Genomic DNA, 15,577 nt, shown 5'->3' with positions numbered 1-15,577 from the left:
TTTTATTTCAGTTTATAAATCATTTATTGCGAATATTTAATTAACAAATTCACAATGTAAATAAAAATATACAAATGATCAGATGCGTTGTTTTTTCTCTTTTATTTCATTTTGGATAAGTTCATTTTTTAATCGTATTGATGTAATTTCGTTTTGATATTTTTCCATTTCGAGCTTGTGCTTTTCAGCAGCTCTGGCATTTTCATTCCTATAAAAATCCTGCTGTATCTTTATTAGTTTTATTTTTTCATCTTCTAATTTGGTTTTTCGTTGATTAAACTTTTTTGTATTAAGTTTACTTGAAACTTTTTCCTTTAATATTGTAGGGTTCCATTTAGACGATGATGGATACATTTCTTTATCCACCTCCTCGTCGATCTCTATTAAATTTACGAAATCCTAAAAATAATTTAATATTAGCATTGTTAAACTGTAAAATCTTTTATTTTACCTCTTGAATGAAATCATTAATATCATCAGTTTTAGATTGTAATTCTTGTATGGAATCATTAACATCTTCAGTTTTTGATTTAAGTTCAGTATTTAATCCTAAAATTTAATTGAAAACAATTAGAATCGCTTACGTAGCTTACATAAAAAAGAGGCGACAAAACTGACTATAGAATATAATATAGAATATAATATAGACTAGACTATAGACTAGACTATAGATTAGACTAGACTATAGAATATAATATAGACTAGACTATAGACTAAGATTAGACTATAGATTAGACTATAGAATAGAATATAGACTAGACTATAGACTAGACTATAGACTAGACTATAGACTAGACTATAGACTAGACTATAGACTAGACTATAGACTAGACTATAGACTAGACTAAAGACTAGACTATAGACTAGACTATAGACTAGACTGTAGACTAGACTATAGACTAGACTATAGACTAGACTATAGACTAGACTATAGATTAGACTAGTCTATAGATTAGACTATAGACTAGACTATAGACTAGACTATAAACTAGACTATAGACTAGACTATAGACTAGACTAGACTAGACTATAGACTAGACTATAGACTAGACTATAGACTAGACTATAGACTAGACTATAGACTAGACTATAGACTAGACTATAGACTAGACTATAGACTAGACTATAGACTAGACTATAGACTAGACTATAGACTAGACTATAGACTAGACTATAGACTAGACTATAGACTAGACTATAGACTAGACTATAGACTAGACTGCAGACTAGATTATAGACTAGATTATACACAACTATACTATGGACAAATTTATGTATTAGTCTATTGATTATTTGTCAAAAGATTACAAGTTAGATTAAGTGCTGAAAAGTACTGAAATATAGTACTGCGGTATTTTTCGAAATCATATTGTAAAGTGATGTGAGAATTGATCGCTTTTGCCACAGCCTCATACAAGGACCCATTCACAAAATGCTTTAAATGAAATAATTTACTTTAAATGTCAGTATCACATTAAAATTAGTTTGAAAGAAGTTTTACAGGAATACAAATCCATCTAGAAAATTTTATTTGGATCGGTCGATATCTGACTTTAGCTGGTTTAATTTGTCATTAAAGGAATTAAGATAAAATCACATACATATAATAATCATACCATTACCATCGTTGTCGTATGGATTACACAAGCCAGTAGCAGATTCCCCAATAAGACAAGAAATTTTTTCGGATATATTTGAAACTATGGACGTAGCAGTAGGTCCCCCGCCTGTTCGATAGGTTTCACACTTTTCGGTAGCTATTTCCACTTTAGACTTTCTTTTTAAATTTTCGTACTTGTCGCGTAGCGCTTTCCACGCTCTTTGCACCCCAGACTGACTTGCAAATTCTGAAGCAAGTTTCTCCCAAGTTTCATTTTTTTGTCTCATGTTTTCCAGTACGGATTTGTGTATCTCCACTAGGTCAACTAGCAAATATTCCTCATTCAATGAGAAATTTTTACCTTTGTCGTTTTTCATTGTTTTGTGACATTGTTCATATATTTTTAAATTAATTTCTTCTCGAAAATTATTTTTATTTTTAAATTGTAAAAACTTCAATTTTCTATAGTGTTACCTTACATAAGTGACTGTTAAAATTTAAATGTAATTTTTGTATGAGAAATTCAAAATATATAACCGACAGTATATCGCAACGAATAATTAATGCGCCGGTTAGTTAATTGGAGAAATAATCGGATATTGAGATTATGGGCCTTAGGATAAGAATTTATCAATTTTTTTATGAAAATTTGTTTTATAAAACTTTGATAAACTCCTATGAATATATCCCTAAAACTTTTATAATAATTTCCTATACAGACTTTTTACAAAGCCTTTGACTGAAGATCTTCTAATATGACTTTAACGGAAGACCATCTTATATACATTACGTTATAGGTCTTCTTATAAGCGTTCAGCGAAAGATATTCTAATAGGCCTACAACGGAAGACCGTTTAATAGGCCTTTTTAAGTAAGCCTTCTATCAGCCCTTTAATAGAAGCGAGAAGGCAAGCACTTAGCTGACAATGACACGCCGTGTAAAATTGAAATGATTTTGCAATGCAGAGGGGTGTGCTTGTGTCTGCAAAATAATGCCTTTAGTAAGGCCTCTTTACTGCCTCTTTTTCCCGCTGGGTTCTGTCAAGATTTTGTGTAGAAGAGAACGGACGGGATCGTCTAAACCAACAAACGGATCGTATTTATGTATGTATGTATCTACATATTAGGTATTCAAATGATTAACCGTCAATCGTTTAATCGATACAATTTAGGCGATTAATTGCTTGAACAAATGAAAATACAAATATAATTATAAATAATTATATGTCTAATAAATCTTTCTATAAAAAGTACTCATACATTCATTTGTAATGGCTTTTGAAAATATTCTCTGTGTATCATTTCATAAAGAGAGCAACTAAATTAAATTGTTTTTGTTTTGTGTATAGTTTGTTTTGTAGCTGAGAATATTTGTATTGCGCGTGTATAAGTGAGAATAACACAATGCCCGCAGGGGCATGTTTGGCCACCATTGCTTTGGACCTTTATTTTTATGCTCACATTTATAGGTAATCATTCTCTCAACAACGTTACCATACTTTCAAAATATTTTCATACATTTTATAAACAAAACCATGTAAATAGGCAACGAAAAATAAAAACAAAAGAAAATAAATAGAAATATGAGAGAATTTTTAGTTACTGTCGTAGCTTTATTTATGGGCCCAAAGTATAACAAGTAGTCCGACTCTCATATATAGGAAATTACTCTCTCACATCTACGAGTTCCGTGTGAATTCAACTCTCTTGTGAGAGGTTTAAACTTGTCAAAACACTCAAAAGTTTACCTTGTTTTTTTTTTTTTGACAACTTTTAAGGATCGTACGCGAAATTTCAGCTATCCACAAAAAATCTGTAATTTTTTAAAATATATTCATCGTACTTTTCACATAAAATATTGTTTAATTTTTTTAAACTGGAAAAAATATTTTTTTCTATTTATTGACATTTCAATTTTGTTGTTGTTGAATTTCAATTTACAAACAGATTTTCAATTTTTGGTATTGAAAATTCAAACAAATTTAAAATTGAAATTTTTTATAAAACTGTGTGTTCAGAATGCACCAACACATATACATTTTTGTTACCAACACATATTCAGAGTTGGGTACTTTTTTGTTTGTTTAATTTTTTAATTTAATTAATTTAATTTTTTTAAACTGGAAAAAATATTTTTTTCTATTTATTGACATTTCAATTTTGTTGTTGTTGAATTTCAATTTACAAACAGATTTTCAATTTTTGGTATTGAAAATTCAAACAAATTTAAAATTGAAATTTTTTATAAAACTGTGTGTTCAGAATGCACCAACACATTACATTTTTGTTACCAACACATATTCAGAGTTGGGTACTTTTTCACTAACACATGCTTAGAGTTAGGTACTGTTGTCAAAGAGTCGGACTACTTGTTATACTTTGTATGGGCCTATGTCGTTTTGAACACGTTTTTGTTTGAAGTTACAGTCGTGCTCTGTTTCATCATGTATTTCCTCTCAATGTGTGATGATTTCGTTACATATTGCGTTTAGACGATCCTATCCGTTCTTTTCTATACAAAATTTTGATAACATATTACTTGGGCTTTAGTGCATCACGTTTTTTGTAAGTCTACACTTCAGAATTATATGTATGTATTTATGAATGTCCCTGTCCTTACTTTTCACTTGAAAAGAAAAAATATCATGATATAAAAATGAAGAATTGTTTTTTTTACTGTCATGCAACATTCAGAAACTTTTTTTTTTTGAAAAATCACTTAGAGCGGGTTTTTGAGATGGTAATCAAATGCCAATTAATAATCAGATTAATTAATCTAAAAATAAATTTAATCTTATGTTTTGATGTTTTTGAGTACAAGATTAAACTTCGCAGTGTTGCCATACAAAACAACAGAAAATGTCACTGTTTGTTAGGGTTCTATAGTAGAAACGAAAAGTCGACTTTTCGACTTTTTGCATTTAGTTAAAAGTCGACTTTTTCCATTTTATGAAAAGTCGATTTTTCGACTTTTCGACCTTTTTCATTTATTTAAAAGTCGACTTTTAGACTTTTCGACTTTTAGTATTTTATAAATGGTCGACTATTCGACTTTTTCCGACTTTTTTCGACTATTTCCGACTTTTTTCGACTTTTCGACTTTTTTCGACTTTTCGACTTTTTTGGACTTTTCGACTTTTTTCGACTTTTTCCGACATTTTTCAACTTTTCGACTTTTTCCGACTTTTCGACTTTTTGATTTATTACGACTTTTTGACTATTTTCGACTTATTTCGACTTTTTTTCGACTATTTTTTACTTTGTTCGAGTTTTTCCGACTATTTTAGAGTTTTTGACCTCTTTTCCACTTTTTTAAAATATTCGACTATTTTCGACTTTTCGACTTTTTCCGACTTTTCGACTTTTTCCGACTTTTCGACTTTTTTCGACTTTTCGACTTTTTTCGACTTTCTTCGACTTTTTTCGACTTATCGACTTTTTTCGACTTATCGACTTTTTTCGACTTTTCGACTTTTTTCGACTTTTATTTACAAAGTCGACTTTTCGACTTTTTTCATGGACGATAGTCGAGCTATCGACTTTTTGGAACAAAATAGTCGACTTCGACTTTTCGACTTTTTTCGACAAAAAGTCGATTGTTCGATTATTCGAAAGTCGATTTATAGAACCCTACTGTTTGTTATCAAAACAATGCATATTTTACAAAAAAAAAAGAAGACAATTGTAAATTTAATATGAAAATTAATGAAAACTTGAATTAAAAACCAAAAAATGTATTTTGAAGTGTCCATAATTTATACTAATCAATAAATAGAACATTTTAATGTTTATATTTATAAAAATTTTATTAATTTCTTTGCATCAGCTGTTTACACTTTTGCATTTCGTGCTTAAGATTAAACCACCTCCATTGGGCGCTTAAACTTGCAAACAAAATTAACTAATTGAGACCTCAAAAACATCTTTCGAGGATTAATTTTAATTTAATCGCTAATATTTCACCTAAAGATTGGCCCTTAAAAGTTATTATAATTTAAGCTGACTACACACCATAATGTTAACTAAAACGACATGTCAAATTTAAATAAAATGATAAATATTATAGTGTAGATACAAAATGTAATGAGACTTACTGAAAATACGGATGGAAAATTGAAAGTCGTACGATTTATTAAAATGTTTTGAAAAATTTCAAAACAATTGGATTTTTTCATTTTATCAGAAAATAACACAGAAAATAACTGAAATAGAAACAAAAGCCAATTTAAAATTAAATTTTATCTTTTTTCTTTGATTTGTTTTGAATTGAAGTTTCATTTTATTTCAAATGTGACAGTGTAAAAACAAAAAATATTTTTTATTTGATTTTTTTGATAATCATACCAATTTACATTTTATTTTGTTTTGGCAGTATGAAATAAAAATCTAACGAGTTCTCTCATAGTGTGTAGGCAGCTTTAATAAATACTAACATTACAAATTAATTTTGTTTAATATAATTATATTCAACAACATATCGTCACCTAAAACGCCAACTTCTCTATCTAACATTTTTAAAATTTTACAGGAGAAGCAAAAGTAAGTTTTGCTCCTATCAACGCGAAATATTTGTAGTAAATAAACAATTTGTTTAATAATGAAACCTATCATTTTTATGATAGTGGACAATGGCATATATAAAAAATGTATAAATTGGACTTCAATATTTAAATGTTTTTTTTTAAAGGGCCTTTTGTTTTTTCTCAATAAAATCAATATTTTTGGTGTGGACATTTGTTTTGATGCAATACATTAGAATCGATAATAAAATCGATTTTGAATTTTTGGTTAGTTTGGGCCGTTTGCGTTTTAGGTGACGATATATTTTCGGCTATTAACGCTATGTGAAATTAACCAAATGAAATTAATGTTTTCTATATAATTCTTGGGAAATGTATATGTTCTTATATCGGCCACTTTTCGAATTATGGGCACTTGTACAAAAAAATCATGTTTCAAAACCCTTTTTTAGCTTTTGGCACTCAATGGGTTAATAATTCATATAATATCATCTGAAATGCCTTTCCATGACCTTTCATATCATATTATTTTTTGTACAATCGAGCAAGCCATTCCCGAGATTTCCATGTATCCACCCAGTATCTCAACTATGTTTCAAACATAGATTTTCCTGTATATAGTTCAATTATTGCTCATTTCTAAAAGTGTAAATTTTAGGTATTCCTACTATGTATCCACTATTATTATTTAAAATTTAAATATTTATATATTTAAAATTTTATATATTTAAATTTTAAATATATAAAATTTCCCACAAATTGTTCAATATTATGTAAGACATTAGATGTATTACTTTTCTTAAACTGCAGCCGCTTTTGAATAATATCCCAAAAATATAATGATGTTGACAGAAAAAAATGTTACTTACTTATAGCCATGGTAGAAAAATATTAGATATTTTTCTACTATGCTTATAGCAATATAATATAAAAAAATTTCGAAAGTGATATCGGGTGTTTTTTTTTTATTCACTACAGAAGTTGACATTTGTATAAAAATCGTCGTTATACTCAGGAGGTATCCTTTATCTAACAGTATTTCAAGAAGGATCGATATTTCCACCAAAACAGTGTTACAATTATCGTTATATATCTACCTTTCAATTGTATTACAAATATATCAGCCATTACCAAAACAGATTTTAATTTAAATAACGACAAGCAAATGCCAAATTTTGGGTTTTTCTCTTATATATGTACATATGTGCATGCAAACCTTAACTTTGAGCTAGAATACCTAAAAAACTATATACAATTTTTAAATAATATTTTACATTTGAATTAATAGGAATGTTTTCTATACAAAAAGTTAAAAAAATAATAAAATTTCGACTTTAAGCATTTTTGGCTACGCTCGTGACAGTGTGCGTCGCAGAATTGACAAACAGTTTGTGTGAAAAACTTGAGAGAAAAACTTGTAAGTGTAACTGCGGAGTTAATAATTTATTGTGATTGATTTATTTAAAAAGTAGAAGCATCAAGAAACAAATCCGCCTTCTGTAATCTGGAAAGTTTTTAAATTTGTTTTATTTTGTTATTTTAATTTGTAGAAATAAAATAACTATACTGAAAATGTCACAATCAATGTCCATGAAACAAATTGGAGCACGGCACATGAGCTGCGTTATAGAAATTATGGAATGGAGTAACAAAATGGACCTAGTGGCTTACGGAACTGAAAAAGGCAAGTGACAAAAATATATAGTTTTTGATAATTAAAAATAAGCAGATGAATGTGATAGAGTCAGCATTCAAAATAAAATTTATTTGAACAAATGAATTTTGCAGAACAGGCGAAATAGTAATTCAACGATTAAATTGGCAAAAAATTGTAACATTTCCATCGCCTGGAGAAGGTGTCAAGGTGAGAAGTTTAAGTTGGCAATATGATGAGACTATCATAGCTGTAGGTAAGTACACAAAATTGTAATTATTAGGCAATATGCTACATGACAAGATAATTGTAAAAGGCTACAGCAATGGACAAGTGTGTTTACTGGATGTAGAGCGCGAGGAGTCTGTTTCAAACCTAGTCTACGATGACGATATAAAAAAGGTGTACTTTAGTAAAGCCATAAATGCTCCCGACTATAGACAGCTGTATCGGAATAAAACAGAGGTGAAGAAGTTGATACATATTACAAAAAAGATTATTTTTCATATTGCGATGAATGTTTTGCTTATATAGTTGACCTATGATTTCTTTTTGCCGCCATTGCCACATTTGAGTAGTTTAGGCGTTTCATCTAAAACGGAGGAGCATAAGTCATTCGCTAAGGGCTCCCCTTGTTTTCTGGTAGTAATATTGAAATGTGGCAAAGTTCATCTATTATTGTTGGGTGCATTAAAGTCGGGAACCATTGATATGTCGCAACACGTTTCGCATCCAGATGAATTAGATGTCTATGATGTCCGCCTAAGTGGGGATTTTAATGCCATGTATGCTTTACTACGAGATGGAAATCAATTAAAAATTCTACATTTTCATAATACCGTATTGAAGGAATATATTTCACCAATGATACATTTAGCGCAGCATTGTGCTAATATATTGGAAACAAAAAAGTAAAAATAAATTGTGTAGTATTATTTTCCATTATATAAATTTGATTCCATAAATATTGTAGTTACATAGATAACACCATTCAGTGTATTTTGGAAGCTTGGGAAACGGTTTTGCTGGAAATGGATAATAAGCTAACAAGTTATGCAAATAAACAAACAGAAGGATCGCTATCAGCAGATTTTATGGAATTATTGGTTTTCGGTTATGCCACTCATGAAATAGAGGAATTTTTAATGCAGTAAGTCAATATTTTATATACAATATTCTTAAAATTCTTTATATACTACCCATACCGTATTTTCTTGTTAAAAATAATAAAATCAATGAAGAATTCATTATAAAATTAGGATATTTTTCTACCTGACTACATATCTTGCATTTAAAAATTCTGCCGTATAAGTGTTAAAAGGTTTTTATTTTATATGAGCTTTTATATTTTATTTTTTATTATTAGAGATCTTACGGAAAAAGGCGTGAAAAAGCTTCAAAATTCTGTTGATTTAAGCTACTCCACCATACAGAGCTTGGTATCAAAACCTTTACAAATGGCATCTATTAACATGTTTTATTTTCTTAACACTATCAAGGGTCTGGCCAGAATCAGTTACTATTATGAGGTATATTTAAAATAATCCTATAATAAACCTTAAAGCAGAGTAATTTTAAATACTTCTTACTTTTTCCGACAGCCTCTTATTGTTTGTGAATCTACAGAGGCAGCATTGCGTGATTGCGGTGCGTTTTTAATGAAAATTCTGGAATTGCAACAAGTAATCGATCAGTCTGTTAATGATATGAAATTGTTTTTCTGTTGGCTTTGTGTTGTCATAGTACGACTACATCAACAGGACGTCACTGAGGATATGGCGCAATTGTCCATGGAAGACACCATATATTTGGCGGAATATTTAAACAGTTTTGAGGACAGTGTAATAGAGAACGGTATGGTTATGTGAAAATTAAATAACAATTTCGTACATTTCATTTAGAAAAATATACATATTTCCAGATGACGGTACTGTTATAAAAAGAAAATTTAATTTGGAAAAAGTTGGTCAGTATTTGGAAGACAAACCTCTGCAACAAGTTGTAAAAACTGATATGCATCATCTGTGGCATAAACTTTTGGAAGAAAATGAATGTCTACGCAATTCTCCACTACTTTATCCACACGAAAAACGTTTATCTCTAACACAGCAACGCGATAAAATGTTTGCGGCCATTGATAGTGTGTTTCTAAAACCCAATGAAAGTATAAGTCTCGGTTTTGAACTCGATTCCAGTTTCGTATGTTGTTCTTTTAATGAGAATTCCGAATGTACTTTCGACTTTATTAGAACATCGTATTTCGTGAGTGAATCTAAAAAACGCGATCTAATACTTGTAACTATTGGATGGCAAGATTGTTTAGTTTTAGAATTTGATGACAAATTTACGCAGTTGAAATGCTTTCGTCTGCAAACCATCCCCGGTCCATTCACCAAAGACTTAAGTAATGGTCTTGATAATTTAAAATTTGTTGACTTGCACTTTTATAACAACGATGTTCTATCTTTGCTATTGGTTAAAGAAAGTGAAACAATGAAACATCAAAGTTATTTTATTCAATTCCCTCTGGATCAAATAACTGGTAAATGTTCATTACACGCTCTGCCACAAAATATAAATTTAAATGAATTAGCAGTTGGTCACAGTATTTTCGATATAATAGACATTACGAGCTTTAAGGCTATCGAAAGTGTCTGCACAAATTTGGCGGTATCCGGATGCAGAAAGGTAAGTTGTTATTTACATACATACATTATTTTTAAATTCGAGGAACATTTAACTTTGTTTTCTTATTAAGGTGGCTTCTATACTTTCCGAGAAGCACAAGAAAATGATTATTTTTGAAATGGAAATAGAAGATGATGAAGACGAAACGGAAATATCCCAAAATTCAATGTTGGACATAAGTAAGGAATCTGCAGTTTCGTAATAAAACGTTAGTATTTTATTAAAATCTAATTAATTTTAATAATTACAAAGGAAATTAAATGGCAATTAAACTGAGTTAAAAATACTTAAAAATAATTGATTAAATTGTAGGTTGCCCAAAAATTATTATCATACACTCTCTTTGGACACATTTACATTCATGTATATTAGGATTATAACTTTCTGCAAATATTAAAAAAGCTCCCTCACACATCGCGATAAAGTTTTGTTTAAATGTCACTTTTCCTAATGAGCAAAATTAAATTTTGCGTAAGAATTTGTAAGTTTTTTTACGTAATTTTATAGAGAGTATTTATTATTCTTTACAACAATGAATTTTCAATAATACTGCATATTTTAGACAATAAAGACTTCCTATATCGCATGATTTTTAAAATCCGAGAAACTAAAAATAATATTGAAAATGGCTTCATATAACCCGAATATAAACTAGAATTAACGCACAAGGTAAAAAACAATATATTTTATAAACCCATCATGGAATGAATGATACATTTAATTTATTGAAAAAATTTATGTCAATTATCCCTGGTCTTAATTAGTTTAATTATATTAAACATTTAATTAACTTCGTACGAGTAGGCATCATCAGAATCTTCATCTGAAGAGAAGTCCCTTCGTCTTCTTCTTTCTTTGCGTTTGTTGCGTTTCTTTCCTCCCTTTTCCGATAAATCATCTGCTAAATCCTCAGCCGTTACAGGCTTACACTCTTGCGTATGAACACTCTCAGTTTCTTGTTCAGTGTCTTGAGGGGTTTCAACATTTGTAGTTGCTTCCAAATTCGCTTCAGACTCTTCGGATTTTTTCTGTGATTTCACCAATTCACAGAGATATTTGTAACGAATCAAACACTCTTCTTTCGATTTATCTGGAACACAGTTGGCAATCTTTTGCCACCTGTCACTGCCGGCAGTTTTTCTATATTTCACAATAGCTGCTTCAAGAGCTTTTTGCTGTTCTTGGCTCCAGTTTGTTTCTGGTATTATGATATTCTTTTCTTTTCTTGTTTTCTCTTTTTTTACGATTTCCTGAGTTTCCTGTACTATATTTTCGGCCACACTTTCTGTTTGTCCGGGTATACGAAAACCGTTTTCCTTCATTTTCGCCGCCATAAATGTGACTTCCTGTACTGTACGATTCATGGTTTCAGCAATTGTTACCCATCGATTGCTTAAGCCAGCCGGATATTTTTTAACTAAACGTATGAGCTCTGCCAAATCTTCGTCTGTCCAAAAGCTTCCACTTACAGATGTCTGAAAAAGAATCGTTCGTTTTAAGGTAAATAAACAAAATATTGATGTTTACAATACCTTTTGTGTTACTGGCCTGATAGCGTCATCTTCCGTTAATTCTCTACCTTGGATTTGGGAATAACCTTTCAATTCCTCTTCAGTTTTTTCAGGCGCTTTTGTATTTTGTTTCCGTTTGCGCAAATTTTCTTTTTTCTCTTTACGCAATCTTGCCTGCTCTTCGTACTCCTTTTCCAATTCTTCTTGACGTTTCAATTCTTCTAATTCCCTACAATAAATTGATTGATCAGACTACTAGTAATAAAAATAATGAAAACATTTCCAACATACTGCCTGCGCTTCTCTAAGGCCATTTCTTTTAGCTCATTAGCTTTATTGAAACCTTCCTTAATAGTAGATGGTAGATTCCAAATGAACATAGGTATTTGTATTGGTAATGTATTCTGGATACATGAAATCAATATTTAAGTATTATCAATTTAAAAATCGTTTTTATATATTATACCTTTAACGAAGGCGACGGAATTTCACTAAGAATGGTCTCCATGTCTATATTTTTGTTCTTCTTTTGTAACTTTTTCAATTTTGAGCCAAGTACTTGTTCGGCCGTATATTTCTTCTCCAAGTATGCGGCCCAAGCAAACAAATATTGGCCAACAGTAATGATTAAGAATAGAATAGCGGCTCCCTCGTATAAACCAATCTTACGCATACGACGGTAATAGTACAAAGCAGATTTCCAGTTGGGCAAACCATCACGCAGAACTTTATCATATTTTTCTCGCTTTGATGTATCCTTTAGAACTTCGTAAATTGAAACCAAGTTTCGAAATTGAATGTTGGCATCTTCTGAGGGATTCTTGTCCGGATGCAGTTGTATCGACAGACCACGAAATGCTCGTTTGATTTCATTATTGGTGGCATTCTTTAATTAACAATAATAAAAAATAATAATAAAAGTAGTGTACCTACATAGAAATAATCGAATGCATTTATTTACTTGTGATATTCCCATAAACTCGTAAAAGTTTTTATTGATTTCTTCTACCAAATCGAAAATTTCCAATTCCTCAGTATCCCATCCATACACAACCGTGCAGGACAAGTGATAAGCGATAAAAATAATTAAAAGTAGTTTCATCTCAAATTTTTCTTAATTTAGTAATTCATTAAATAGGATACACGTTAAAATTAATTGTGCTTTTGAAGTAAAAAAGGTCTAAAGTGCCTCTTTCTGCATTTCAGATTTGACAACGTCAACGAAATGAATACAATTTTTTTTGTAGATCTTGACAACCAGCTGATTTTATAAACCGTCTGTAGGGTTTTACAAATCAACTTTCGGAGAGTCGAACAATCGACGTTTTGTAGACTTGTTCAAAAAATTGTAAAATTGACTTTGTAAATAAAGTCAAGAAAATGAAAAAACTGTAAAAAAATCGACAACAAAAAATGATAGGATACTTGTACATAATAAGAAATTATCTGTCAAAATTCTGTGTAGAAGACAACGAATGGGATCGTTTAAACGTAATATGTAATTAAACCATTACACATTGATAGAAAATACATAGGAAAATTTGACAGTCGTATGGCTCTTCTTATTTTTTAAAATTATTCAAAATACAATTAGACCAGGGATGATGTATTTTTATGTAAACACATATAAAGCTACTTTTACATTATACCACAAGTAATATAATCTGTCAATTTACTATGTAGAAGAGAACGGATGGGATAGTATAAACGCAATATGTGATGAAACCATCACACGTTGAAATGATTCAAAAAACAAGTTTGTCGCATTAGATCAAGTCGTACATAAAGTCTTAAGGTGTAAGTACACAACACGCGTTGTACGCGGCAACGCGTTATAGGCTTCTGTCAAAAAAGTTGAAATAGTGTATTTTCATTTAAAGTTACACCTGTAGTTTGTAACGCGTCTGCCGCGAATAGTTCAGGAACTTTCAACTTTTGACGCGTCGGCAGCTGTTCAGGGTTGTATTTTGATTTGTGTAGAATAAGAATAAACTAAAATGAAATAAATTTCACCAACAATAAAAGAAAAATATTAAAAAATAAACAAAAACTTAAAATTTTGATTTTTAAAGCAGTAATAGAAAGATCAAAGTGACGCGTGGTGTGTAACTTGCAGCTTGTAACTTGCAGCTTGTAAAGCGTAAAATGCGTTGCCGCCTCAATGTGTGATGTGTACTTCCACCTTTATAGCTAAAGGGCCCTTAAAAGTGAAACAGCTGTTTCCATCTTACTTTGTTATTGTGTTATACCAAATAAAATTTATAAAGTAGACTCATTTGAAGAGCTGACTATTTTTCCTAAACTTGCTTGACAAAAATGTTTATGTTGCATTTTTGTTTTCATTTCTACGCGTGCTTTTTGTAAAAATTTCTGAGGAATTTGTTGTTTTTAATATGAAAAAGTGTATTTTAAGTGTTTAATATTTTTAAAAATGTTCTAATTTTAAAAAAATATATAAAATTCTGTGATTTTTAATACAAATAACAAAATATTTTTGGAAAGTACACTAATAATTGCCATATTTTCATTTAATTATTGGTTCACAATAATAACATCATATAATTTCTTCATAATTAATAAAAATTACAAACATTTTGATAAAAAAATAATTTTAGATTTACTTTTTGTGTTGTTTATCAACAAATTTTTGTAAGCAAATTTTGACAGTTCAGTATTTCGAACAATGACAAATTACCTGTGGTTTTTGTAGACGTTTGTTGTACAACAACTCGTGTCGCTACTTTATTAATTTACTTTGTGTTATACCAATAGTGTAAACGTAAAAAATATAAATTATACAGCTCTTGTTCTCTTTTTTAAAATATGGGTGGAATTTCATTTGATTTTTCATATGTAAAGTCGTACGTAGAATATCATTGTCTGTACCCACTATTTCATGAGTTTCAAAATCAAACAAAAGCTGATTTTAGACTTTTTTAAATGTCAAAAGTGACACCTCTGTATACTTTGTGACCTAACTCTAAGAATGTATTAGTAGAATTCTAAAGCCAACATAGTTGCAAAAAATTTAAAAGTATTGAAAAAAATTATTACATTTAAATTTATAATTTAAAAGATTTCTTTAAATATTTTGCAACATAATTTATCTATAAACATTATATATGAATGTATCTTTGCTTTTTAATCTGCAATATTGAAATAATAAATAAATTATTTTAAATATTTTTGTCTTGTACCATACGAAAATTTACAACATTGTTTTTTTTTTCAGTTTTAATTTCAGCAACAAAAATTAAATGTCAAAAAAATAAAAAAATATTTTTTCGTTTGTAAAAAATTAAATCTTTTCGGGCTATTAAATATATTTAAAGTGTGCAAAAAAATAATAAAATATAAAGTTAAGTGATGAAAAATATATTCAAGTGCTATAAGCCACGAATTTTCGCGACAAAGTTTTGAAGTTTGGAGAGAGAGAGTAAGATTCTTACATATGTGTTGGAGTTACACAGAACTCGTCTGTGAGAAGAGCGTAACGTTATTGTTGTAAAAAAATGACAGCGTTTCACTTCTTAGTGTTCAGTGATAAAAAACTACCGGCTGTATTTATAAAAACTTATTTTAGGTTTATTAAACAATTTTAGGC

General features: G+C 29.7%; 3 protein-coding genes across 6 annotated transcripts; 1 reads left to right on the top strand and 2 right to left on the bottom strand.

The window, feature by feature from the left end:
* Positions 1-78: 78 nt before the first annotated feature.
* On the bottom strand, positions 79-1,977 carry LOC119600077. The gene is made up of 3 exons (XM_037950122.1): positions 1,623-1,977; positions 452-549; positions 79-399 (listed from the first exon to the last, which is right to left on the bottom strand). Exons 1-3 carry the CDS (start codon positions 1,975-1,977, stop codon positions 79-81), a joined length of 774 nt encoding a protein of 257 aa, XP_037806050.1.
* Positions 1,978-7,446: 5,469 nt separating this feature from the next.
* LOC119599947 (anaphase-promoting complex subunit 4) lies at positions 7,447-15,227 on the top strand. 4 transcript variants are annotated; one of them, XM_037949930.1, is made up of 10 exons: positions 7,447-7,537; positions 7,671-7,804; positions 7,914-8,030; positions 8,091-8,239; positions 8,309-8,685; positions 8,748-8,924; positions 9,141-9,303; positions 9,376-9,628; positions 9,696-10,462; positions 10,533-10,977. In XM_037949930.1, the coding sequence occupies exons 2-10, from the start codon at positions 7,693-7,695 to the stop codon at positions 10,662-10,664; spliced, it is 2,247 nt and encodes a 748-aa protein (XP_037805858.1). In that variant the 5' UTR covers positions 7,447-7,537; positions 7,671-7,692; the 3' UTR covers positions 10,665-10,977. The 4 variants fall into 4 exon arrangements, with proteins under 4 accessions (XP_037805858.1, XP_037805832.1, XP_037805849.1 ...); XM_037949921.1 differs by lacking the exon at positions 7,447-7,537 and adding an exon at positions 15,206-15,227 and having other exon boundaries at positions 7,572-7,804; positions 10,533-10,670; XM_037949913.1 differs by lacking the exon at positions 7,447-7,537 and having other exon boundaries at positions 7,572-7,804; positions 10,533-10,670; positions 10,775-10,977.
* On the bottom strand, positions 11,124-13,218 carry LOC119599968 (uncharacterized protein F54F2.9). The gene is made up of 5 exons (XM_037949944.1): positions 12,935-13,218; positions 12,440-12,859; positions 12,265-12,377; positions 11,995-12,202; positions 11,124-11,937 (listed from the first exon to the last, which is right to left on the bottom strand). The coding sequence occupies exons 1-5, from the start codon at positions 13,073-13,075 to the stop codon at positions 11,245-11,247; spliced, it is 1,575 nt and encodes a 524-aa protein (XP_037805872.1). The 5' UTR covers positions 13,076-13,218; the 3' UTR covers positions 11,124-11,244.
* Positions 15,228-15,577: the final 350 nt, after the last annotated feature.

The sequence above is a fragment of the Lucilia sericata genome, unplaced genomic scaffold, assembly GCF_015586225.1.
Source record: "Lucilia sericata isolate MDLA Ls3-8-SP2 unplaced genomic scaffold, ASM1558622v1 Contig000003F_arrow, whole genome shotgun sequence".
NCBI lineage: Eukaryota > Metazoa > Arthropoda > Insecta > Diptera > Calliphoridae > Lucilia > Lucilia sericata.
Note: the sequence above shows the minus strand (reverse complement) of the source record. Positions and strands in the feature narration are given on the sequence as shown.